The following is a 25,178-nucleotide window of genomic DNA, read 5'->3' as shown; positions in this document are numbered from 1 at the left end:
TTACAAGCTCTTCCAAATACATTGGTCTTAGAAATTTTGCCTGTTTTATAAAAATCACAAAATAAGCATTATATTTATTTTGTTTCATTAAGTGTTTCAATCAGATTTTTATATTTCCTTTATATTATATTTATATAATAAAGTTATTTACACAGCAGTTTGGCTGAAGGTCTGTGTGGATAGAAGAGTCACAAAAATGCATTTATTTATCTGATCTCACCTTTTAAATAATGTAGAAGATGGAGGTACCTTCCATGATATGAAGCCTTTGCCCCTGTCATAAAATGCTACCACAGAGACTCCCATTAACAATAAAGAATTCTTCCACACCCTCCCCTATCTGCTTATTTTTCCAAATGCGGTGACCTTGTTTGTAGTATACATTCATCTTCATCTGCTCGTGGTAACTTCAGCCTCTTTCTGTTGTGGAGCAGAACCCTAGCGTGGATTTTTGCCTGTGTTCACGGCAGTTTTGCTTTTCCTGCTAAATGCACTAATCCAAATTCCAGTAGAGGTGCTGGGTATTCCAAATGTGAAAAATACATCCAAATGCCCTGCTCTGCCAGTGGGGTAGAAAGGTACCTCCAGGCCGCCTTGCTCAGCTCAGGACTGCAGGAACCACCCCCTGGCTCTTTCTCCCCATGGCTCTAGAGACACAAAGATTTAATAAACTTCAAAGCTAATTTCGCTCCAGGCTCAGCTTTCTGCAGCAGAAATCTCTTGCCCATCAGCCAAGGACTAGTTCCTGGCCCCCACTCAGCTGGCAATATGCCTCCTGTCAACATGTTGAATATTTCATAGTGCCTTGGCTTTGTGGGTTTCCCTACCCTGTTAGCAGCTGGCTGTGCTTTTAGCGACTTTGGGAGGAAACCCCTCACTGTGGGATGATGCGGAAAGCTACATCTAGAATCATCAGAGGGGGAATACCATGGCGGTTAAGAGCATGGGTTTCCATGGTGTTTCAACTTGAATTTGAATTCCAGCTCCTTCACTTAGGAACTGTGGGTTGTTGGACAAGTAAGTTCACTTCCCTAAGCCACAGCTTCCTTATGTGCTAAAGACAGTTCATCCTACGTGGGTCTCTGTGAGAGTTCAATGAGAAAGGAAAATGATACGCCTGTAGCAGTACACAGTCCATGGGAAACATGAGTATCAGTTTCCGAGGGCTGCCAAAACAAAGTGTGGCAAATTGGGTGACTTAAACAATAGAAATTTACTCTCATAGTTCCAGAGGCTGAAAGTCCAAAATCAATGTGTTGGAAGGGTGGGTTCCTTCTGAGGCCGTGAGAGGGAATCTGTCCCAGGCCTCTCTCCCAGCTGCTGGTGGTTTCCTGGCACATCTCTGACTTTCCTCGGCTTGTAGAAGCATCACCCTGATCTCTGCCTTCACCTTCACATGGTACTCTCCCTTGTGTGTCAGTGTGTCTAAATTTTCTCTCTTTATAAGGACACCAGTCATATTGATTAGGGGCCCACTCTAAGGACCTCATTTCGACCTGATTACTTCTGCAAAGACCCTGTCTACAAAGAAGGTCACATTCAGAGGTCCTGGTGGTTAGGACTTCATTATATAAATTGGAGTGGGCAGGGAACAATAATTCAACCCAAGACAATATACAGTACATGTTATCAATTTCAAAATTTTCAATAATAAATCAAAGCCTGGAGAACTGTCACCAGATGAAAGATGCACTTTCTCTGCTGGGCCATAGACATTCTTGAGCATCCAGAGAACTTTTAGAAGAGTCAATTTCTGTTGAGCCGAGTCACAGGGAAACCTTGAAAGTGGTGAGAAATCCAAGGATCTTAATCTTAAAGGAAAACAGCCAGTGAAGCTCAGACAGGAGTCTTTGGTGCTCACCCGCTGTCACCGGGAAAGCACGAGGGAGGAGAGAAAGGAAGGCTCCCCTGCAAAGGCTTTGCTCAGGCAGCTGCAGGCAATAGCTGTGTCTATTAAAGATGTTCCATTTTCACAAGAGCCAGGTAACGGGCTGGAGTCTGGGGGGGCTGGGTTGCTAGGCAACAGCTTTATCATTTCCTGGGAAATCCACAAACCATCTCATTCCCCTTGTGTGAACGTCTCTTCTTTGGTAAAGGTTACGTTTAGAGAATTGATGATAGTTTAGAACTTTTGGGGGGGAGGGGTGCAGGGCGGAGAGGGAATGTATATAAGTAATCAGTTCACAAACTCTAAACATAAATCCCTCCTGTTGGAAATGACATGGTGACATGTCCTTTGGTGCTTTTTGGCTCTTTTTTGTATTGGATTGTGTGAGCACCAGGGCAGTCTGAACTATTGGTCCTTAGCAGAAGAAGTGGAAGTTAAGGATCTGTGGTCTGCAAAGTTTAGGTGTGATATCAAGCCTCTCTCCTTTACTTTCACATTTCAAGTGCTAGTGATAAAAAAGCAATTACCTGTTATCTTTTGTTGGAAAAGAAGATAAGCACCAAACCCACTTACATTCCCCTTTATTTTTCCGGGGCCCGGTGTTTGTTTAATCTCAGGCATTCCTATTCCAGCTTCTGAGGACTTGGCAGGATAATGGACTTGCCAAATCCAGCCCTTGGAAGCTTTCTGTTTTAGGGGAAATACAAAAGCTGCCTGATGGAGGACCCCGAGTCTCCTCACGGGCCAGGCTTCCTGCGGCGGGATCTTCAGGGCTGCCTTTGATTGGCAGATGTTTTATCAGACTCAGGCTCTGAAAGGATTCAAGGGCAATCTCATCTGGAAGAACACAAATACAGCTTTACGCATGGTTTGCGGTGGACGGTCTCGGTGTTGAGAGCACAGGCTGAAACGATTTCCTTGAGGCCAGTGTAGCTTGGTGGGGAAGTTTGGTTAGAGTCGGGCAGGGCTGGGTTTGAATCCCAGCTGCACCTCAGGAAAGCGGAGCGATCTTTACTCTTTCCTGAAGTCCAGGACAGAATCGAGACTAGGGATGACTTCTGGGAGCGTGTTCGCTAAGGCGTGTTCACTGCCCACCGCCTCTTACGGCCACCGCCCCGACCTCGGCCCTCTCCCAAGTTCAAAGTTGTATCAAGGCCAAGTTCAAAGTTGTATCACGGCCCCACATTGACAGAGAGGGGATGCTCTGTGACAAACACTGGGTCTGGGCGTCCCAGACTGAAGACCTGGTTTCTGATCTCAACGCCCCCTGATCCCAGTGTAGGACCACCGCAGAGACCCCTTCCAGAACCGGTAACATGCAAATGGGGGCTTGCCTGATCTCCTGGTCGCCGCCCTCTTGTAGGAGTCTGCTCTACCTGTCACCTAATCGTGGGCTCTGGAGTGACAGCTCAGATTGTTCTTGGAGACGGGGAAGCCCTGGCAGGGATTTTAGCACTCACGCCTAATGTGGGCCCGAGCCAGCAGGCATTGGGAGTTCAAGGACAGCCGTGCTTCGTATGGGCGTTTATGGCTCATCACTGTTCATCCGGTGCTGCCTAACGAGGGTCCTCAGAAGGGAAAGTCCTGACTGAGGAAGGCGAAGACGGAGACTGCGTCTCTGTCACCTGCAAAAGAAATAGCCCTGTTTTCTCCTCATTTATTTCTGATGGGAAGATGCAAGACAGACTAAAGAGAAACGAATTTTTAGAAAAAAGTCTCTATTGAATCAGCAGTCCTGTAGCCATGGTTTAAACTGTGAATATACTTTTCTCAGTATGTGCTTTCCATCCGGTCAGTTCGAACACTGCACTTGATTGATAGAGGTGTGAGCACAGCTTCGTGTTTTACAGTCTTGTAGCAGGAATCTGTTCAGATGGTGGGGATCTGTTTACAGATTTCCTGAGACTGAAATGAAAATAGGTAGCTTTTCATGAGCGGGAGCTTGGTTGCCCTGAGCAAAGCCACCTGGGTACCATTTTCTTCTCAGTGAGGTGGAAGTGGCCGGTTTCTGCTCCTGGGGGGTGGGAGGCGGGGTGGGGGAAGGCGCTAAAGGGGTGGCTGGGACTTCCACATAGACTTACCAAAGGAAACAGCCGTGTGCAGACCCCTGGTATGGCAAGGCCGTGCTCTGTTCCCACTGTGTGGGGGCATGATGAACAGGAGCTTGCTGGAAGTTTCCAAATCCACCAGATACTCCCCATTTCTGTCAATTAGCTGGGTGGGTGGGAAGCGGGAGGGAAACAACAACCACAAAGAAACCTGGAATTCATTCTAGAAATTTCTATATTCTTATGAGAAAAATGAAAGTCATGTGGACCCAGTGGCACTATTATCTTTTCTCCCTTTGGGAGTGAAAGAGAGCTGTAGGGAAAGCTGTCTCTACGGATGTCATAAAAGAGCTGTCTGTGTCTATTGGCTCTTGGTTACACCAGGAATACTCCTGTGAAATGAGGGACCGGGTATCCCCAACACAGCACTAGCCGCTGTTTAGCAGAACAGCTTCCAGCCAGATCCAAAGAACTGAGAGATTTGGAAGCCAGCATGCCCAGTTACAATGTTAAGAGCAGGCGTGGTGGAGAAGGGCAGATGTGATGCCAAAGAAAATGAAATGGCAGAGAGAAGACGCCCAGAAATTCTCAAGGGATAAACCAGAGAAGTAGTTAGGGCACAAGAGGTGGGCGTGCTGAGGCCTATGTTGGAAGCACAGAATATGAAATGCCAAACAGACTGGCTTTGCACAAGCAGGTGGCCCCTGATGTCTCAGGGGTCGGGGTGGGGCCTTGGTGGGACGGGACTTGGACCCTGGATGTGAAAAGCCAAGGTCTTCTCCAGGCAGGCTGATCTGGTGGGCAAGAGGGAAATCCCTCAACAGGAGGGCGTAGCTGTGTCTGGAGCTCCGAGGAAGGGTGAGGGGAGGGAGAAAGAGCAGGTGCCTCCTCCCCCTCACAGTGGGTCGTTGTATTTCCTCCTTCCTCCACTTTATATGTAGATGCATCCTGGGGGCTCTGGTCCAGTCTGGCCCCAGCTCTTACGGGGATCCTGGCCTCAAGAGGTACCAGGTGAACACCGTGGTCTGGGTCCACCCCTGGAGAAACAGCACATGTCATTCAGCCCAGTTCAGCAAACGTGTCATCAGCTCTTCTATTGATGGGCAGCTGCCACTTCTCAGCTTCTGCCGTGGGCCAGGCGCTTGTGCTGAGAGTTTCCCGTGTGGGAAGCAATTCCATCGCTTCTCATTTCACGGATGGAAAACGGGCTCTGAGAGGTTAACTTTGCTAAAGTCAGAGTTGGGGTCAGGTCGTCCTATGTCAGAGTCCATTCCTCATTGCTTTATCTCCCCAAGCACAAGATTCGGTGGGTGGGGGGGATACAAAGTCGGAGGCTGTTGCCCCCAGGAGGTTACAGTACACTGGTGACTACAGTGCAATGTGGAAAAGTGCCCTGGAAACACAGAAGAACAACTGGTTGGTTTGTTTCTGGGGGTGAAAGCTTCTAGAGGGAAATAGTCTGAGCTGAGCCTTAAATGATAAGACAGATTTCCACTGAGTTGAAAGGGACTTACTTCTATGTTTAGAGAACTTAGGAAAGATATTACCACCTTGACATGGGTATGATATGGTTGGGAAGAGATTTAAGCATAAGCGTATGTGAGTATTATCTGTGAAGCCGAGAGAGGATCCCAGAATGCCATTGTCGGGAGTCCTGCTGGGTTTATATGGGGCTTAGCCATATAGTAGCAAAAAGATATATTTTTTTAAGAACACCTGCTTTTTTTTTTTTTTTTTTTTTTTTTTTTTTTTTTTTTTTTTTTTGTGGTACGCGGGCCTCCCTCTGCCGTGGCCTCTCCCGTTGCGGAGCACAGGCTCCGGACGCGCAGGCTCAGCGGCCACGGCTCACGGGCCCAGCCGCTCCGCGGCACGTGGGATCCTCCCGGACCGGGGCACGAACCCGCGTCCCCTGCATCGGCAGGCGGACGCGCAACCACTGCGCCACCAGGGAAGCCCAAGAACACCTGCTTTGTGCTCACTGTGCATATGAGTCCTGACTCCACTTATTGGGGTTGATCTGGGGTGACCCCGCTTTGATCAAGCCCACTAAAGACTCCAGGCTCAAGCTCAGAGAGCGTGGGAATTGTCTCCTCTGAGTTCCTGGGGCCAAGGAAGTGCTGGGAATGAGAAAAAGATGCAGTGGTAATGCCAGCCACTGGGAGGGGGCCTCAGAGCTCAGGCTCCATGGCCTCTTGGAAGGTGAAATTGGCAAGGAGGCGGCAGCTCACGACCACCCAAGAGGATCATCATAAAGTTACCCACCGGAGGCAGATAGAGCCAGAGGTCAAGTTAGAGACCGGGAGGCTGGGGTGGGATGACAACATACAATGGCTATTTGTATGTGTTTGTTTTGTTTTGTTTGTTTGTTTGTTTTTTATTCGTTATGCGGGCCTCTCACTGTTGTGGCCTCTCCCGTTGCGGAGCACAGGCTCGGGACGCGCAGGCCCAGCGGCCGTGGCTCACGGGCCCAGCCGCTCCGCGGCACGTGGGATCTTCCCGGACCGGGGCACGAACCCGCGTCCCCTGCATCGGCAGGCGGACTCTCAACCACTGCGCCACCAGGGAAGCCCCTGTATGTGTTTTTAAATATTTTCTTGATTGATTTTGTTGATTCCCCCTTCCCCCCCCAAACCAACTTTTGATTTTGTTATTTTTTTCTGTTATTGTGTTTTTTATTGTTCTTTCATTGATTTCTACTCTTATTTGAATTTGTTTTTTTGTCATCCACATTAATACGTGTACCTGTAGTTTATATATTTTCACTGATGGATCGTTAACTATCTCACAATTGATTTATAAATTCTCCTGTCAAAGAACATTTTTGTTGTTTCCAGTTTTTTTGGCCATTAAAAACAATGATGCTACAGAGAGTCTTATAGACCCCAGTGCAGATGAGGAAGAGTTTCTTTTATTTACATACCATATTTCATTTATTCTAAGATGTATTTTTATATTTTAATATATCTGAAATCAGAATGTGTATTAAAATTAGTGGCATCTTAGGATATAAATTAGCAGCTTTTTTCCCCTTTCTTGGTGATGCATAAAGTAATTGTACATCTTATAATCAATGAACTGTTAGATTTTGATGAAACACTGTAAATAAGAGCAAAATTGCCCATCCTCACCTCTACTGGGTTGTTTTTCAAGTATCATTTCATGCTCACCGGCCATGCATGGGAATTGCTGTTGCCTCACAGCTTTACTGATATCTAATATTGTTGATTTTTTTTGCCAGTCAGGTAGATGTGGCGTGGTCTCTTGCTGTGATTTTCTTTTCCTTCCTCTATTTACTAATGAGGTTGAATATCTTTTCAGCTGCCTAGTGACCATTTCTCTTCTGAGAAATGCCTGTTCTGTCCTTGCCTATTTTTTCCATTGGGTTACTAGTGTTTCTCAAATTAATTTACAGGAGTTTTTAAAATTAGTTTTGATGCTAACCCTTTCATTGTCTGTTATATGGGTTACAAATATCTTTTTCTAATTTGTAGTCTGTTTTCTCTCTTTATCACATCTATTGATGGTCAGAAATTCTTGAATTAAAAATACTTGAATTTATTTAGCAGTGTTTGCTTTGGGAACATTTTAAAGATATCCTTTCCTACCCAGGATCGTAAGGATATTAACTATTTCATCTCTTAAAGGTCTTTAAGTTTTATCATTCATATTTAGGTTTTTAGATGCTCTGGAGTTGATTTGTGGGTATGGTAAGAAGTATGGAACTGATTTGGTTTTTGAAATAATAACGAATTCTCCCAGCATCGGTTATTATATTTTGTTTTTATCCAAGCCACCTCATTATTTTTCACATTTTCATATATGTAAGGGTCTCATTCTGGGTTCTTTATTATTTTCCATTAGTCTGTTTCTATTTATTCCTATAGCAGTGCACTGTCTTTTTTCTACATCTTTAAAGTAACTTTTGATATCTGATACGGCAAAAACCTCTCCCCTGCCTATTTGTGTATCTTTCTCCAAAGAGTAGCCTTATTGATTTTCCTCTCTAACTAGGTTTGACATATCACCTCACACTCACAAAGAGACTGCCGTCATCTGGACATCTCAGAAAACCCCACAGGAAGCTGGGAATCAACCACTGGGTTATGCTAGAGGCCTTACTTCCCAGGTGGTGGGAATGTTCTTTAGAAGGACTTGAGAGTCTAACCCGCTTGATGAGGTCAGAATTGCTGAACCTGTTTTGCAGATGAGCAAACAGAAGGTCAGTGACTCGTTAGTTGACGCGGCTAGTCCATGGTGGAGCTGGCCGCGAGTGCAGGCCGGCTTCCTGTGTTTCCAACGCAGAAGGGCTGACCTCCAAACACAGCAGCATCTCCCGTGATTCCTCAACCTCATTTGCTGCCGTGGATTTTGCTCCCACTCCGCGGAAGAGTTCTCAGGGCCGGCAGTTTTACTCTTCATTCAATTTCATGTTCAGTCCCACCCAGCCCCACCAGACGGGCTTTTCAAGCCGCAAGAGCTGCTCTACTCACTCTTTCTTCCCAACACACTTCTCATTTACTTCTTTATCCTATTTTTGGTTTTAATGATCTCTTCTTAGGCTTCTAACTCCCTCCCCCAGATTGGTAAGTGTGTATTATCCCTCCTTTTCCCTGGACACCTGGAAGTGCTAAATCTTGGCATTCGCACCTTTTTTTCACATTCTTGAGCCACTGCCGGTGGCTTCTCCCCTTTCATGTGTCTGTGCAAGTATAAAAGAAAGGCCATGCTGGGGCACTGGCAGGAGAGCTGTAATTACTGAAGCTAATGCCTCGTCTCTCTAAAGTTCAAGTTCATTAGTGAAACTTCTTTTATCTTGTCATTCTAGTTTCTGATGAGCCTGTACTTATTTTGCAATCAAGAGTAAAAATGTTGAATTATAATAATAACAGCTTCATTAACTTTTGCTAGAACCTTAAGCTGCATATAATCTCCACGAAGGTAGAAATTTTCTCTCTCTTTTGCCTGTTGCTGTGACTTTGGGGTCTAGACCAGTGCCTGGCCCCTGGTGATGCTATAAAAATATTGCTGGATACAGAAAGAAATGAATTTTATTGGTTATTTTCCATGTGACAAGTCCCATGCTGAGGGCTTTCAGTATGTCTCCTCTCTTAGCTCTCACACCAATCCAGTGAATTGATATCGTGATCCCTGTTTGGGAGATGGGGAGGCTGAAGAGTCAGGTGGATCATCTAACTCACAGACTTTATAAGTGTTCAAGCTAGATTCAAGCCCGTATCTGTGGAGCACCAAGAACATTCCCTTAAGCCTTCATGCTGTAATGCTGCTATCATTGAAGGTACATAGAAATAAGGTGCTGCCTTAGGGGGGTCTGGGAATCACTGTTGTTCCTTTCACTCATTTGAGGGTAAGGGGAGTGGAGAGCATGATAGTCTTCTTTTTCCTAGAGCTGCTTTTGTAAAAAGACAAATAACCCAACTTAAAATTTGAGCAAAGGACCTGACTAGACATCTCTCCAAAGAAGATTGCAAATGGTCAGTAAGCACATGAAAAGACGCATAACATTATTAGTTATCGGGGAAATGCAAATCAAACCCGCAATGAGATACTACCTCATAGCCACTAGGAGGCTGTAATTTTAAAAATGGATAATAACAAGTGTTGGCAAAGATGGGGCAAATGGAACCCTCATACTTTGCTAGTGGGGATGTAAAATGGTGCAGTCAAACAGATTGACATTTCCTCAAAAAGTTAAACATGTTGTCACCATATGACCCAGCAATTCCACCCTTAGGTATATATCCCATGAGAAAGAAAACCTGTGTCCACATAAAAGCTTGTACACAAATGTTCATGGTAGCATTGTTTATTATAACCCAAAAGTGGAAACAACCCAAGTGTTCCTCAGTTGATAAATAGATGCACAATATGTGCTCTATCCATACAGTATGAATCTTGATACAAAATGAATATTATTTGGCCATAGAGAGGAATGAAATTCTGACACATGCTACAACATGGATGAACCTTGAATACATGTTACTCAGTGAAAGAAGCCAGACACAAAAGCTCACATACTTACGATTTTATTTATATGAAATGTCCAGAATAGGCAAATCCGGAAAATATATGTTAGTGGTTTCCAAGGATGGGGAGTAATGGGTATGGGGCTTCTTCTGTGGATGATGAAAATGTTCTGGAATTAGATCGTGGTGATAGTTGCACAACTTTGTGAATATACAGAAACCATTGAATTTTACACTTTAAAGGATACGTTTTACGGTATGTGAGTTATATTTTTTAAAGAATCAACTACAGGGAGAGAGCAGCTCAGCCCAGCTAGATAGGGTGTGATTAGAAGGTAACCTGACTGACAGCCAGCAATCTGGGGTCTTTATTGGACTCAACTGAGCAAGCCTGACTCTGCCACTTCCCAGCTGAGAGCTTCTCTGGCAAAGCCCTGCCCCTCTTTGAGCCTCTGTTTCCTTTTTTTGGTAAAGCGGCAGGTGAGGACAAGGCTATACATATAAGGGGACAGTTGTTCTTGACTAAGTTTTGGATCTGTTACAGCAGGAGGGACTAGTAGGGGACACAGAGTGCTAGGATCTTTTCTCCATTAAACAACAACAGGTCAAAACAAAAATCACAGCCAGAGAGAATAGCAAACTTGTTCTAACTGTTCAGCACAGCTGATGAGCTGTTGGCAAATTCAGTAGAGAGGCCACTTTGGCTTTCCAGGTAGGAATACAGGATAGTGGCAGTAGGGTGTGAGCATCTCCAAGCATGGGTTTTTTCCTTGAATGCTGGGCTCTTGGATATGGTCCCGTGACAGCATCTCTCTCCCCAGACCCCCGATGTGCAGTGCATGGCCAATGGCTCCTGTAATGGGAGATTTACAACTTGGACCTTCAGACACCACACGGACCTCATTTGTCCAGCTCATGGCAGAACGTGTAATCGTCTCTGTGGGCTCCTGCTCCAGGCTCCAGACAGGCTCTGGCCAAGGCAGCTGAAAGGACAAGAAGCAAGAAGCTCCACAGCCCCACAAACAAGAGTTACATTGCCCCTCATGAAGGAGAGGAAATCCATTCTGACATCTTATGAAAATATTTCGGTGGCTTGTTTACAGAATGAACCCTGCGCTGACAGCTTCTCCTGGTCTGTCTGGAGCATGTGGCTTTGCAGCTGGGCCAGATGTGGCTCCAGGTTCTTTTGCAGGAGGTTCCAACGACGTCCCAGTTTTCTTCTTTGTGTGTCGGTTGTGATCCAGCGCTGGAGTAAAGGCACACGATCCACCCCTGCTCATCCTGCAGAAAGCTGCCTAGATAACCAGCAGGTGATCGGGACCCCACTGCAGGCTGGATCTCAACTGGGGGGACCTGGGGGCCAGAAACGGTCACCTCTGAAATCAAACCACTCCGTGACGTTCGATACAAGGTAGTGATGATGCTTGTTCAGTGAGCTCGATGTTCCCTGAAGAAGAGAGGTTGTCACGATGCCGTTTTCCAGTTTTTGAAAGAAGCAAGCTGACGTGGAGATGCCACTCCCACACCCCCTCCCCCAAATGTCCCCAGCACCTCACGGCCCAGCCATCGTGGACAAGACTCCTGGCAGAGCCAGGTGGCGTCCTGGAGGCCACGCACGTGACATGACTCCTCATGTCACAGATGGGGAAGCTGAGCCCAAGAGGCGCTGACTGGCTCAGGTCACAGCTGAACAGTGTCTCAGCTGCTTGTCTGGACTTGTCCTGCTGAATCGTGCTGTGTTAGGACCAAAAGAAAGGAAACATCCTCCTCTTTCCAGCTCTCCCACCGCTCCTCCTTGCTACCCACGCCCAGGCCCTCTGCTTAAGTGAGGCTGCATGTTCCCAGAAAGTTCAGCAGACCCCTCGCCCCGCTGCGCAGGCCCTGGTCTTCTCTGACCTGGGCTGCCTCCCAGCTCCCAGAGTCCCTTCTGGCGGGGGGTGTGGGGAAGGGGGGGGAGGTGGCACCTTCTTTCCTTTTCAGGTTGGAGCCCATGTTGAAGACGTTTGGGTTACATGTCAGAGACAACCTGTGCTTAACTGCTTCCCCCTGTCAAGGGCTTAAAACAAGACCCACTCCTTCTCCCCATGCACGTGGGTAGGAAGGGAGGAAAGGATAGTTCTTTTAAGATGACTGTTAAACTTATCTACCCATGTGGCTATCTCTTTGCCCTACGTACCCCTCAAAAAAGATTCTAGTGATTGCTGAGAAAATGTTGGGTTATATGACCAAGGCAGGACCACAGAACGAAAGGCAGAAGACAACCTGTAGAAAGAACTGAAAGCAGGGACTCGAAGTGATATTGGTACAGCCATGTTCACAGCAGCATTATTCATAATAGCCTGAAGGTGCAAGCAACCCAAGTGTCCATCGACAGATGAATGGATAAAGTATGGTCCATCCGTACAATGGAATATTATTTACCTCTTTAAATTTTTAATAAAATTTTTTTTTTTTGGCTGTGCTGCGCAGCATGCGGAATCTTAGTTCCCTGACCAGGGATCGAACTCGCATCCCCTGCAGTGGAATCATGGAATCTGGACCACTGGGCCGCCAGGGAAGTTCCTATTCACCTTTAAAAGGAAGGAGATTCTGACACATGAAACAACATGGATGAACCTGGAAGACATTAGGCTGAGTAAAATAAGCCACAGTCACGACAAGACAGACACTGTATAATTCCACTCATCTGAGGCCCCTATAGTAGTCAAATTCATAGAGACAGAAAGTAGAATGGCGGTGGTCAGGCGCTGGGGGAGGGGAAAACGGTTATGACTTAAGGTGGACAGAGTTCCAGTTTGGGAACATGAAAAAGTTCTGTGGATGGAAGGGGGTGATGGTTGCCCAACACGGTGTAGATGGACGTGCTTAATGCCACAGGACTGGACACTTAAAAATGGCTAAGATGGGAAATTTTGTGTTTTGTGTATTTTACCACAAGTAAGGGGAGGGGGGAAGCCCATAAGAGGAAATAGTCAAATCCATGTTGCAGTGAAAAAGGTCTCGTTACGCGTCTTATTCCTTCATCGGACTCTGAGCTCTTTAAAGATGGGAACTCCCGTGCTCTAGTCATCTTTGTTAGCCCAGCACCTGACCTAGGTCCTCAAAGACGTCAGATTCCCAGTAAGCGTTGGCAGAACCGAGGTTGTGGCGCGGCCCCGCCAATGCCGCCCTTGTGGGCGGGGCCTCGCGGCTTAGAGGGCTGGCGCATGCGCGCGAGTTGCGCGCGGTGGTCTTACCCGGTCCTCCAGGGGGGACCCTGCTCCTGCCACAGAAAGGCAGACCCCAGAGCCATGCCCCGGCACCGAGGGCAGAGGCACGGTGCCTCCGATTCCAGGTGTCTCAGAAATCAGCTAGAGCCCGAGTAGATAGAATTAGTGGGCCGGTTTTTATTCATTATTGGGCAGGTCTGTATTATACCCCATCATTTTCTGGAAGAGAGAAAATTATGTAAAACTGCAGCTAATAACACGTTCCATTTTGGGGGCGGCCCGATGTTGACAGGCAGTGTGCTGGGCCCGTGAAAACTTTTCATAGTTCTCAGCCCTTCAGTTTGCCCCTTTAACTGAGGAGCAAACAGCGATAGCGTGAGGGAGCTCCTCTGACGCCCAAACCCAGGCTGCTGCGTCCACTTTCTCAAGCTTCATAGGAGAGGTTATCAGATCCTGCAGATTCTGCTCCATTTCTACCTTTTCTACCTGTGCAGTGATCATTAATATTGCAAACTCTCAGCTTGAAGCTTATTGGACAGGTGATGATTGGCAGGTTACTTCAGCTAGGCTCAGCTTTCTCATCTGTAAAATGGGGAAAATAATTGTGCTCTCTTCCAAAGGTCATTCTGAGTGTTAAAGGAGATAACCTTTGTATCCAATATCTGTCTTGCTGTGATCGCACAATAGATTTTAGCCATGATGGCGTAATAGTGACACTGACCCGACTCAAAGCACCTTGGGGGTTGTCCAGTGAAATTTACATTGTCCTGGTGTTTATGAACCAGCTTACAAAGGTGCTGTCCATTTATATAAAGACCCATGCTATCAATGCCTTGTCCCAGGGGATAAAACCACTCTCCATATGAAACGGTGTATTTCATTGGAAAGGCAATGAGTTATGCAATTTATCACGTCCCCCGCTTTGGCCTTGGCTGCTGCAATCTCACCCTTAGTTTGTGATTCTTCTGTGCCAGGGTCATCTTTAGCCCAGGCTTTATGGTCCAATGATTTCTCCAGCTCATTACTTGCTTCTTTTATCACCGTTTGGCTGTTTTTTATCTGTGTTGTTAATTATAAGCTACCTCAAACGTGATTGGGTATACATTAGAAAACAATATTCATTATAATTTAGTGTCAAATGTGTTTTATTAAATTGTAGGAATTGATCATTCTTATAATAGCTTGCACGGTAAACAGACTGCTGTGTTGCCCAATTTTCTAGATAAACCGGTTTGCAAAAATTGGTAACACATATTACAAGCAGGGTAAACGAATTAACACTGTGGTGCTATCTGAATGTATTTTAATACGAAGGGAACATTTTCACAGTAAAAATGCTGCCTGGCAAGAGAACCAGCATCATCAAAACAAGGTGAAAAATAAAAAAGTAATGAGAAGTTGAGGGGAAATGTGTATCCTACTGTAGGCAGTAGTTCTTTGTCTCACATCTAACAGAGCTCTGCAGAAAACTTTAATGGCTGTGCAAACGTGTTTTACTTGCTAACAAAGCCTCAGATATAAATGTCAAAGTGATGATTGCTATTCCTGCTCAGGAGAAAGAGCACACAGGGTGGACTCCCCACCCCCTCCCCAGTTGCCATGGAAACGTTCTGGTGACTTCATCACAGGTAGAGTGTTTGGAGGTTCTTCAGCCCGGCACGGAAGGTGGGAGCCTGACTCATTCTGAGAGGAATTACAGATGTAAACTGTGGCCGCCTTTTCTTTCCTTTAGCCGAGAGCATCCTTGTCATTAAAAGACCTTTGAATCTAAGTAAAATGTCTTTGAAACATCAGTGGAATATGATCAAACTGTCAGAGGAAGGTATGTTCTGATTTTTTTCCCATAGATAAAACTCTTATCAAAATATAAGATAATTTGTTCGTTCAGTCAACACTCAGCGAATGTCTTCAGCTGGCAGGCACTGTGCTGAGCACAACGTGACGGTGATGATGAGACGTCCTCTAAAGGCCTCTGTCAACTTGGGGGACAGACTCAGAACAGACGATTACAGGACGGCGTAGTGAGGACACACAGTGATGCCAGCCTGTCAGGGAGCCCTGTGCTGGGCTGAACTGTGTCCCCACAAAGACGTGTTCAAGTCCCAACCCCCAGACCTGTGAATGGGACCTTATCTGGAAATGGGGTCTTTGCAGATGAGGTCATACTGGGTTAGGATGGGCCTTCAATCCAGGGACTGGGGTCATTATAAAGACAGAGGGATTTGGAGACACAGAGACACAGGCCATGTGAGGCTGGAGGTAGACCAGTGATGCTGCCATAAGCCAAGGAATGCTAGGGGCGGCCAGCAGCCACCAGAAGCTAGGAAGAGGCAAGGATGGATCCTCCCCTGGATTCTTCAGCGAGAGCACGGCCCTACTAACACCTTGGTGTCAGACGTCTGACCTCCAGAACCGTGAGAGAATGAGTTGCCATTGCTTTAAGCTGCCTTGTTTGTGGTAATTTGTTATGGTAGCTCTAGGAAATGAATACAGGTGGCAACACAGGTTGGAAGGCATGTGGGGTGGGGGCAGGCCTAGGAGCCCTTCTGAGAGGAGGTGATCTTGAGCTGTGCAGAGGAGTTATAGCCCCCTGGGAAAGTTGGGCAGGTGTCATCCAAAGCCAAAGTCACAGAGACGATGAAGCAGCCACATCCAGGAAGGAGCAGGAGGCTTATTTTAAGGATTTCTATCCTGATCTCCTTTTTTTTTAATTCTTTTTTGGAACTTGGGAGAGATTTTATTAGAGAATAATTAGAGAATAATTTCATGGAAATAATTTTACTTAATAAACTTCAGAGTCTTTGGATTATTTCTTTTTTAAAAATTTATTTATTGAAGTATAGTTGATTTACAATGTTGTGTTAATTTCTGCTGTACAGCAAAGTGACTCAGTTATACATAAACATACATTCTTTTCCATTATGGTTTTGCACAGGATACTGAATGTAGTTCCCTGTGCTACACAGTAGGACCTTGTTGTTTATCCATTCTCTATATACTAGTTTGCATCTGCTAACCCCAAACTCCCAGTCCATCTGTCCCCTACCACCCTCCCCCTTGGCAACCATTCGCTATGTCTGTGAATCTATTTCTGTTTTGTAGATAAGTTCGTTTGTGTCATATTGTAGATTCCACGTATAAGTGATATCATAAGGTATTTGTCTTTCTCTGTCTGAATTACTTAGTATGATAATCTCTAGGTCCACCCATGTTGATACAAATGGCATTATTTCATTCTTTTTTGTGGCTGAGTAGTATTCCATTGTATATATATATATATATATATACCACATCTTCTTCATCCATTCATCTGTGGGTGGACATTTAGGTTGTTTCGATGTCCTGGCTATTGTGAACAGTGCTGCTATGAACATAGGGGTGCATGTATCTTTTTGAATTATAGGTTTGTCCAGATATATGCCCACATCCTGGTCTCCTTGAGCCCCAGCACCCCATGCACATGGGCTCAGATTGTTACGTGTATGTTTCCCGGGTCCTGTTCTGGAGGGAAAATGTATCCCTTTCCTTAGAGTTTTCAAAGGAGCATGTGACCTTCACAAGGTCACAAACTGGCAATGTCAAGGGGATTTGGGAGTAACTGACAGGAGACGAGGCTGGTGGGGTCACCACTTGATTGTGACCTTGCTGAGACCAGGCAGTTCAGGGAAGATTAAGCTGATGAGATGTAGCGGAGCCTTTTTCATGAGATAAATCAGGACTTGGGTTTTAGCTGGGCGTTGGCAGTGAAGGAAAGGGTGGGTGTGGAGGGAGCACCTCAATTTCTATTGTGCCTGATGGGAGGATGGTGGCCCCTTGCCAAGAAAATTGATATGGGGGAGGAAGGGGAGGGGAAGGAAGGGGAGGGGGGAGGAGGGGGAGCAATGAGAGGGGAAGGAGGAGACTGCAATGGCAGCAGCTTGAGGGGAGTCGATTGGTCCCTTTTTGGGAAAGCTGAGTTTGAGGGGGGGCTTGAAGGCAGCTGGTTCTAAGGGCTGGTGCCCACAGGTGAGGTCTGGGTCCTTCCTTGGCACTGGTCTGAGATTTGGTAGGAGGACCCAGAGGGAGTCAAGGAGAGAACACTAAAGAAAGGAAGACACAGTAGCCAAGAGGGGGAAGACAGTAAGTAGACCCCATTGTTCCAAAAGTCAACCATGAAAAGATGGTCCAGAGGCACCGAGTGGTTAACAGGGTCAGATCTCACAGAGGTGATTAGCTTAATTCAAATCTGAAAAGTGATCGTGTCTCTGAGAAACATCTACTTAGAATAGTAAGAAAGGGGTATCGTTGAGGGCAGGTGAAAATTCCGAGTAAACCTTGCCTCCTATCAGACTAGAAATGAGTGAAGCGTTTACAGTCTATGGAGCGGGAATGTGACTCTCCCATCTCTGTCCCTGATACACACGATAGGGATATGAAAACAAGCAAGCTCTGTGTACCAACGAAAGGCTGGGGCGTTCATTATTTACACACGACTGTGATGGATGGGTTCATTAGTCAACGCGTAAAGTGGCTCGTCGGCTATTTTTGTACAGACAACTCAAGCCATGCTAGGTGCCGCATGGGAATTGTATGCAAGGCCTTACCCGTATCCCAGGCTTCACGCAACATGCTGCTTGCCATTTCCCAGATTTGCTGGATTTCTCTGCTCTTACACTTTCCCTTAAGCCGTTTCCACTTTTCTCTTTTGCCTCTGCTTGGGCTGAGCCGCCTTCTCCTACCCCACGTCCGCTTTTGTCTAAATCCACCCCATCCCACACCTTTCCTGGGTCCCTGGGCTGGCAGGGCTCTCCCGGTGGCTTATTGGGGCCAGAAGTAGCCAGACTGTGACTTTCTCTCAGAGCTGTGGGAGGGGACAGCCTCTCACTGCCTTTGCCGCTCGGTCCAGCCGGGGTCCTCCACCACCCTGAGTGCAGCATAAACTCCCGCTCAGATGGATCCCCTCCCCGAAGCACCCTTCCCTCCAGGGAGGACACTGGATTCCAGGAGGACCTGGGTCAGGGCTTCACGCTCAGTTCATGTTGTTCTGCGCTTGGCCTCCGGGAAGGCCTCCAGGGCAGGAGTGGCTGTGGAGGAATGTCTCAGGCTGGTGGAGGCAGAAGCAGTTCCATCTTCCCAACCATCACGGGAGAGAAACCCTCATCAGACGTGCCCGTGCACTGACCTCTCCCCGGGCACAGAGGGCACTGGGCACCACACACAATCCATTCTTTAACCAGCCATGAGTGGGTGGCTCACCAGGCTGACTTTTAGTTTGCTTCAAAATAACAGCCTGCTGCCATTCCCCATGGCTTCATTCTAATTGTGAGCATTGATAAGGAGCCCCATTTGGGTCCCCTAGGTGTGGTTTTCTAAAAGCCGTGGGATGATGGTGAATCAGAAGCACTCCCATCACCTTCTAGGGCCTAAAGTCACCATCCGTACAGGAGCTTGTTAGTCTAAGACCAGCAGTGTTTTGGGACTTGAGCTGCATGGAGTGTCCTAGAAGGCTTAGTAAAGCCCGGAAGGCTGAGTCCTGTGCCAGAGTTTCTGAATCAGGAGGTCTGCAGGTCAGTGGGTGGGACCTGAGAATGTGCATTTCTTTCCTTTTTTTTTTGGCCACCCCAGGAAGTATGTGGGATCCTAGTTCCCTGACCAGGGCTCGAACCCACGCCCCCTGCAGTGGAAGCACGGTGTCCCAACCACTGGACCACTGGGGAAGTCCCTGTGTTTCTTTTTAAAAACATTTTTATTTTTTAATGTTTTTATTGAAGTATAGTTGATTTGAATGTTTTGGGTATACATTTTATATATATATACATATATGTATATATTTTAAATATATATATAAAATATACGTTCTTTTTCGGATTCTTTTCCATTGTAGGTTATTACAAGATATTGAATATAGCTCCCTGTGCTATACAGTAGGACCTTGTTGTTTATTTTATATATAGCAGTGTGTATATGTTAATCCCAAATTCCTAATTTATCCCTTCCCTCCCTTCCCCTTTGGTAACCATAAGTTTGTTTTCTAGGTCTGTGAGTCTATTTCTGTTTTATAAATAAGTTCATTTGTATCATTTTTTAGATTCCACATATACGTGATATCATATGATATTTGTCTTTCTCTGTCTGACTTATTTTACTTAATATGATAATCTCTAGGTCCAGCCATGTTGCTGCAAATAGCATTATTTCAGAGAATGTGCATTTCTAACAAGTCACCCCATGGTGCTGAGGCTGCTGGCATGGAGACCCACGTTGAGAGCCCCCACTATTAGCCAGCACCCTGAGCTGGAACTACGTTGAGCTTCCAAGAAGCAGAGCCTGAGGCAGGGATTAGGGGGCATGAAGGAGGGGGGTGCTCTTCAGGACAGAGCCATGAGAGAGAGTGAGGGAGCCCTGATGGGGAAGGTGCTGAGGAAGGATGGGTCTCAGGTGCAGTCTGGTCCTCGGTTTATGCTCTGGAACAAACAAAAGAGTTGCCCTGGCTTTTGTACCCCTCAGAGTCACCACTGGCTGTGGGCCAAGGTGGAGAAAGGTATAGCCTTTGTCGAGGATGGTTCTCAGAGACGAGCAAAGCCATGAGCCTCTGACAGCTACTCTCCCAGCAGCCGGGGGCAGCAAGGCAACGGGGCAGGGCAGGAATAGAGTCAGCTCAGTGTCCTAGATCCATAGGCGGGAAACTGGAGGCCCTGAAGTTACGTAAACTACACAGAGGCACACAGCTAGTATTTGGACCTGGACTGCCCGACTCCTGTGACGAAGCCCTGTGTGTCCTACAGGTGCGCAGGGCCCACCCACCCTCTGCCAGTTTCCTTTTAACAGGGACTATTTCCCGATGCAGAGTGAAATTGACTTGCTGGCCCTGCGACAGGCACCTGCCCCTGCGAGAGCTCTGGGAAAGACCAGCTCGCGCTGTGGAGAGAGGGAGCAGACTGGCCTGGCCACCTCCTGCCCTTGCAGCAGAATCTCTTCCAGAAACCAAGGCCAGGTGCCATGTGTCCTGGCTTCTGCAAATTTCTGTACTGGGGACACCAATCCCAGGCACTGGAAAATGCCCAAACTCCTGTCAGTCTTGTTCTCGGTAACCTGCCCCAAATGTCCGCTGGCTTTGCCTTACTCAGAGATGCCAGGGTAGGGCCACCCAATAGAGGGGGGCTCTATCAGTAGTGACAGTTATGTGGTCAGGTGGGAAGGGACAGGGGAGGTGTTACCACGTGACAGGCACTCTACTAAGTTCTTGATATCTGTCATCACATGATTCCTTGTAACCCCCCTAGGAGACAGGTCTTGTGCTTCCTCTGACACATGGGAAAATGAGATTCTGACAATTTAAGGAACTTGCCCAAAATAACTTAAACTGCCCAAATGGTTAGTGTCAGAGAAGGAACTGAATCAGGGTCTTTCTTTCCCCAGAGTCTCTACTTTTAACCCTTCTGGTAAATCCCCCTCCTGAGTTTGGGGTCTTCATTAATTGGTCAGGCACCCTCATGCATGGCTGTAGTCACACCTCAGTTTTGCTCAAAAACAGGCTCATAACTCGAAGTTACAACTTTACCATTTGTGTGAATGCCCACACACATTTTTAAAAATTTTGAATGTTGCCGTCATGGGGTTCATAAGCCTTTGATTCCTTTCTTTCAGTTAATGTTGCATTGTAAGTACTTTCCCACAGCGTCATCATTTTAAAGGCCCTACGTTCCAACCAATACATCTACCTCAGGCTCCCCAACTAGGCTGTGATGGGCATAATAATGGTTCCCCGAAATAGGTCCACGTCCTTGTTCCCAGAGCCTGCGAATATATTACCTTGCACGGCAAAAGGGACTCTGCAGGTGGCATTGAGAACCTTGAGATGGGAAAATGATCCTGGATCATCATTGGCTGGCCCAGTCTACTCACAAGGGATGTGATGATGGAAACAAAGTTTGGAGTGATGAGGGGCCATGAGCCAAGGAACGTGGCAGCCTCTAGAAGGTGGAAAGGCAAGGAAATAGGGTCTCCCCAGCCCCTCCCACAGGAGTGCAGCCCTGTCGACACCTTGATTTTAGCCCAGGGAGACCCATATTGGACTCTGACCTCCAGAACTGTAACATAATATGTTTGTGTTATTTAAGCCACTAAGTTTGTGGCCATTTGTTACAACAGCGATCAGACACTCATACACAGCCCCTGCTTCTCTGATGGTGGCAGTCTCCCTCCTCCCTGCTAGAGACGATGACACGTCTCCATAGCTAACCCTTGTTGCATGTTGTTATAATCTGGGCATTGTGCTACGGGCTAGCGATTTAGGTCACTTATCCGTTTTGCAGGAACTCTCTGAAGTAAGCACCACTATCTCCATTTCATAGCAAGGAACCAAGGAAGTCTCACATGTAGCTAGAGACCCTGGGACTTTGTGGCCTGATTCCAGTGAGCACGCATGCCTTGGTGATAGCGACCATCTGGGTCTGAGTGGCGGGGGGGGCAGCTGCCTTGGTCCTGCTCATTAACAATCATAACCAGGGTCATTTGTCGAGCATTAACCCCGCATCCCACCCCAGCCCGAGTACTTTACATACGTTACCCTTAGGCCCGGATGGCAAGGCTGGGCAGGAGGTGTTATTATCTGCCCTTTATGGACAGAGAAACTCCGAGAGGGTGAGCAGCGCCCCTCCTGCAGGTGAGCTGAGCTGGGACGCAGAGCCAGGCCGGTCTGGCCCCAGGCCTGTGCTGACTGTGGAGTTCTTAAACGTGGTGCCTCAGGACCAGAGCCGGGAGATTTCCGTCTTCATCAGCTTTACTGTCAGGTCATCATGATGTATCGACTCTGCACAGAAATCCATGACATCTTTCAGGTCTTATATTTGCGCTTCACAGGAAGTAATCTGTGCATATCATCTTGGATGACTGTCTCTGTCACTCAGTAACAGGGATGGATGGAAACAAGCCACAAGTCTAGGTCGAGCTGACAGGGGTTCTTTTGTCACCCAAGGACAAGACGAGGCACAGGCTTTGGACGGGTCCGTGGTAGCCCTTGACATTGCCATGTCCTGACCCCTCTGCAAACTTGAAAATACTATAGCATATCATTTTTCCCATAAAATGCTTTAAATTTTATCTGAATTCTTTAATAAATCCTTCTCATGAGTTGATAAAGACAATATGCTAATTGAGAGAGCTGCTTTCTTAAATCTCTTCTTTCTCATCACCAGCACCAGCCGCTGGGAGAGCATTCTTTGTAGTCGTTTGGAAAATCACCTTCCCCAGAATATCTGCATTTGTGGAAGTGACATTGTGACCCTGGGCTGTGGGGATGGGGCCACACAGACTCTCATCATTACCCCGCCTTCTTGTGTTTGACTCACATTCCTGCAATAGCAGCAAGACACCCAGGCAGACGTCCTAACACCGCTGGTTTGCCTCACAGAGTGCTTTGTTCTTCTACCCAGCTTTCCGCGAGGTGTGCAGGGCAGGCTGGGTGGATGAGGAAATTCTGTAGAGCGATTCCGTAGACTTGTCCATTGTTTTCAAGCTGGTGGATGGTAGAGCCAGGACCAGAGCCCAGGTTCTACAATTCTTGGCCCACTGCCTTGTGCTTTTGGATTTGATGATATTCTCAGCTATTGCTATGGCCGATATTTATGTGGAGGGTGGTCTACGGTGTCTCATTTATCCTCACGGATATCATCACAAAATTATCCTCAGATATTCCAAGGCAGTTTCAATATCAGTGTCTGAGTCGCTCAAGACTCCTAAAATGATTGTGTTGAGAGGTTGGATGAAAGTCCATCTTGCAAGTTCAGGCTTTCTTAACTCCGGCTGTTGAGAAATCCATAGAAGTGATTCTTCTGCTGGGTAAACTCAGGACATGGGTGAATGCGTGAGGGCTAAACTTGTTCAATTATTCCTGAGTCTGGGAACATAAACAATGGTACGGAAGAAGGAATCTTGCAGCCTGATAAACTAAGTAATAAGGAACTCAGAGCCTCCATGGAGGGGTGGAGTGAATGAGGGAAACAGACAAGGTTTTATCATGGGTCAGAGTACACTGGATTCACTATTGGTTCATATAATACTTGAGTAGATGACATTAAATTTTATAGTAAAGTTATAGACTCCATTTTATCCTTTCATATACTAAAAAATAGCAATATTATCTCCCTTTGCCTAGGATTACGGGACAACCAGTACAGTCCCCACGATCAAATTGCCCTTAAAAATCTCCAGTCTGATGTTCCAGAGAAGAAATCTGACTTCACTGAGGTAACATATGTTTCTAACTTCTAGAGTAGTCAGCAAAATGCAGCGAATTGTAAAACATGATCACCGGACTACTTGTAATGTGTTTGCATTTTATTTTATTTAGTCAAAAATGGAATCAACGCAGCAGAAAATCTAACCATCAATGACTAAGACTTTACATTAAAGTATGCAGTGTGTATTCAATTATTCCTTTATAATCTTTTTTTTTTTCTTTTTTTTCGCGTTACGCGGGCCTCACTGCTGTGGCCTCTCCCTTTGCGGAGCACAGGCTCCGGACGCGCAGGCTCAGCGGCCACGGCTCACGGGCCCAGCCGCTCCGCGGCGTGTGGGATCCTCCCGGACCGGGGCACGAACCCGCGTCCCCTGCATCGGCAGGCGGACTCTCAACCACTGCGCCACCAGGGAAGCCCCAATTATTCCTTTATAATCTTGACCTATAATTTGTAGATTTGCAGTATCAAAAGAGAGTATGGTGATTGAATCTCAATTTTAAACCAAAATTAATCTGCTGGAGAGAGAGGATGATGCCATTTGGCAGTGTAAAGGTGGAGAAGAGGTAGTTTGAAATCTAAGTTACCACAGGTTGTTATAACTGCAAAAAGTGTCAGTAGTCTCATTGGGGGAAGAAAATTAGAGGTCATATTCACAAAATGAAATGTTTCTGAGTCTAGACAGTAAAAAACTCTGTACACAGTGGTAGTATTGACAATGTATCACATGCCAAGCTCTGTCTAACTGACTCATTTCGTCCTTCTCATGATCCTGGGAGGGAGGTACCGTGGGCTCTCCATATCCACAGGTTCTTTATCTGCGGGTTCACTCAACTGCTGATTGAAACTATTTGGGAAAAATCTTCCAGAGAGTTCCAAAGAGCAAAACTTGAATTTGCCACATGCCAACAACTATTTGCATAATATTTATATTGTATTGGGTATTATAAGTAATTTAGAGATGATTTAAAGTATGCAGGAGGATGTGCATAAGTTATATGCAAACACTCTGCCATTTTATATAAAGGACTTGAGCATCCCTGGATTTTGATATCTGAGGGGGTTCCTGGAACAAATCCCCCTTGGATACCGAGGGACAACTCTACTGTTATTATACCTATTTTGCAGATGAGAAAATTAAAGCTTCAATAGCTCCAGTAATTGACTTGACCCAAATCTCACAGCTCATAAGCTGTCTGGCTCCAGGGCTTCTGTTCTGATCTTGCTCTAAAGGGCTGGCATAGACAAAGGCTCATTCCAGTGAACAGAACTTAAAATATGGACTTTCCTGCCTGAAAGAATTGTCTGAAATGTTACCGTTTACAAGGCATCTCTTGTCTTTCACAAATGAAATTCTGCCTCCAACTTTTGTAATTCTAAGAGAGGGTGGAATTGTAAGAATTGATCCTTCATAACATTAAAGTAGCAAGGGTATCTGTAAAAAATAATTTGCCCCCTAAATGCTTATCATAGGTATTATCCTTTGATTTAGCTTTGCGTTTAATAAAGTTCAACATTTCCTCAGAGACCCCAGGCCTGAAATCGCACATGATGGAGAAAAGATACTATTCTGGGACCTGAGATTCAGTCATCAATATTTAAAGCCATTTCTATGTGGAACACGGAGCTCCCTGTCTGAAGATTCAGAGATGGGTAGCAATAATTAATGTATTCCCTGAGAGCAGATGTGGGAACCCCAGGTTGCAGGGAGGGAAATGAGTTGGAGGAGCCGTGGACCACTGAGAACCATCCCTGGCAGGAGATGCCCCGTAAAGAAGGGGAGGATAATGTGAAGGTCAACCGCTACTTTTTTTTTTTTTTTTTTTTTTGTG

General features: G+C 46.3%; 1 protein-coding gene across 4 annotated transcripts in view; it reads left to right on the top strand.

Annotated features, from left to right (window-relative positions):
• The window catches only part of LOC102991696 (disintegrin and metalloproteinase domain-containing protein 12), a 698,539-nt gene that overhangs the window by 134,173 nt on the left and 539,188 nt on the right, over nucleotides 1-25,178 (top strand). For 2 of the 4 annotated variants that reach the window (XM_024121217.2, XM_024121215.2), the window contains exon 3: nucleotides 23,265-23,356. The exons of 1 other annotated variant lie outside the window; for it this stretch is intronic. In XM_024121217.2, the coding sequence (XP_023976985.1) occupies nucleotides 23,265-23,356 (92 nt within the window). Of the gene's footprint in view, nucleotides 1-14,815; nucleotides 14,952-23,264; nucleotides 23,357-25,178 lie in introns of those variants that run through there. One more of the 4 variants, XM_024121216.1, reaches the window with a different exon arrangement.

Source organism: Physeter macrocephalus, chromosome 20 (genome assembly GCF_002837175.3).
Source record: "Physeter macrocephalus isolate SW-GA chromosome 20, ASM283717v5, whole genome shotgun sequence".
Classification (NCBI taxonomy): Eukaryota; Metazoa; Chordata; class Mammalia; order Artiodactyla; family Physeteridae; genus Physeter; species Physeter macrocephalus.
Note: the sequence above shows the minus strand (reverse complement) of the source record. Positions and strands in the feature narration are given on the sequence as shown.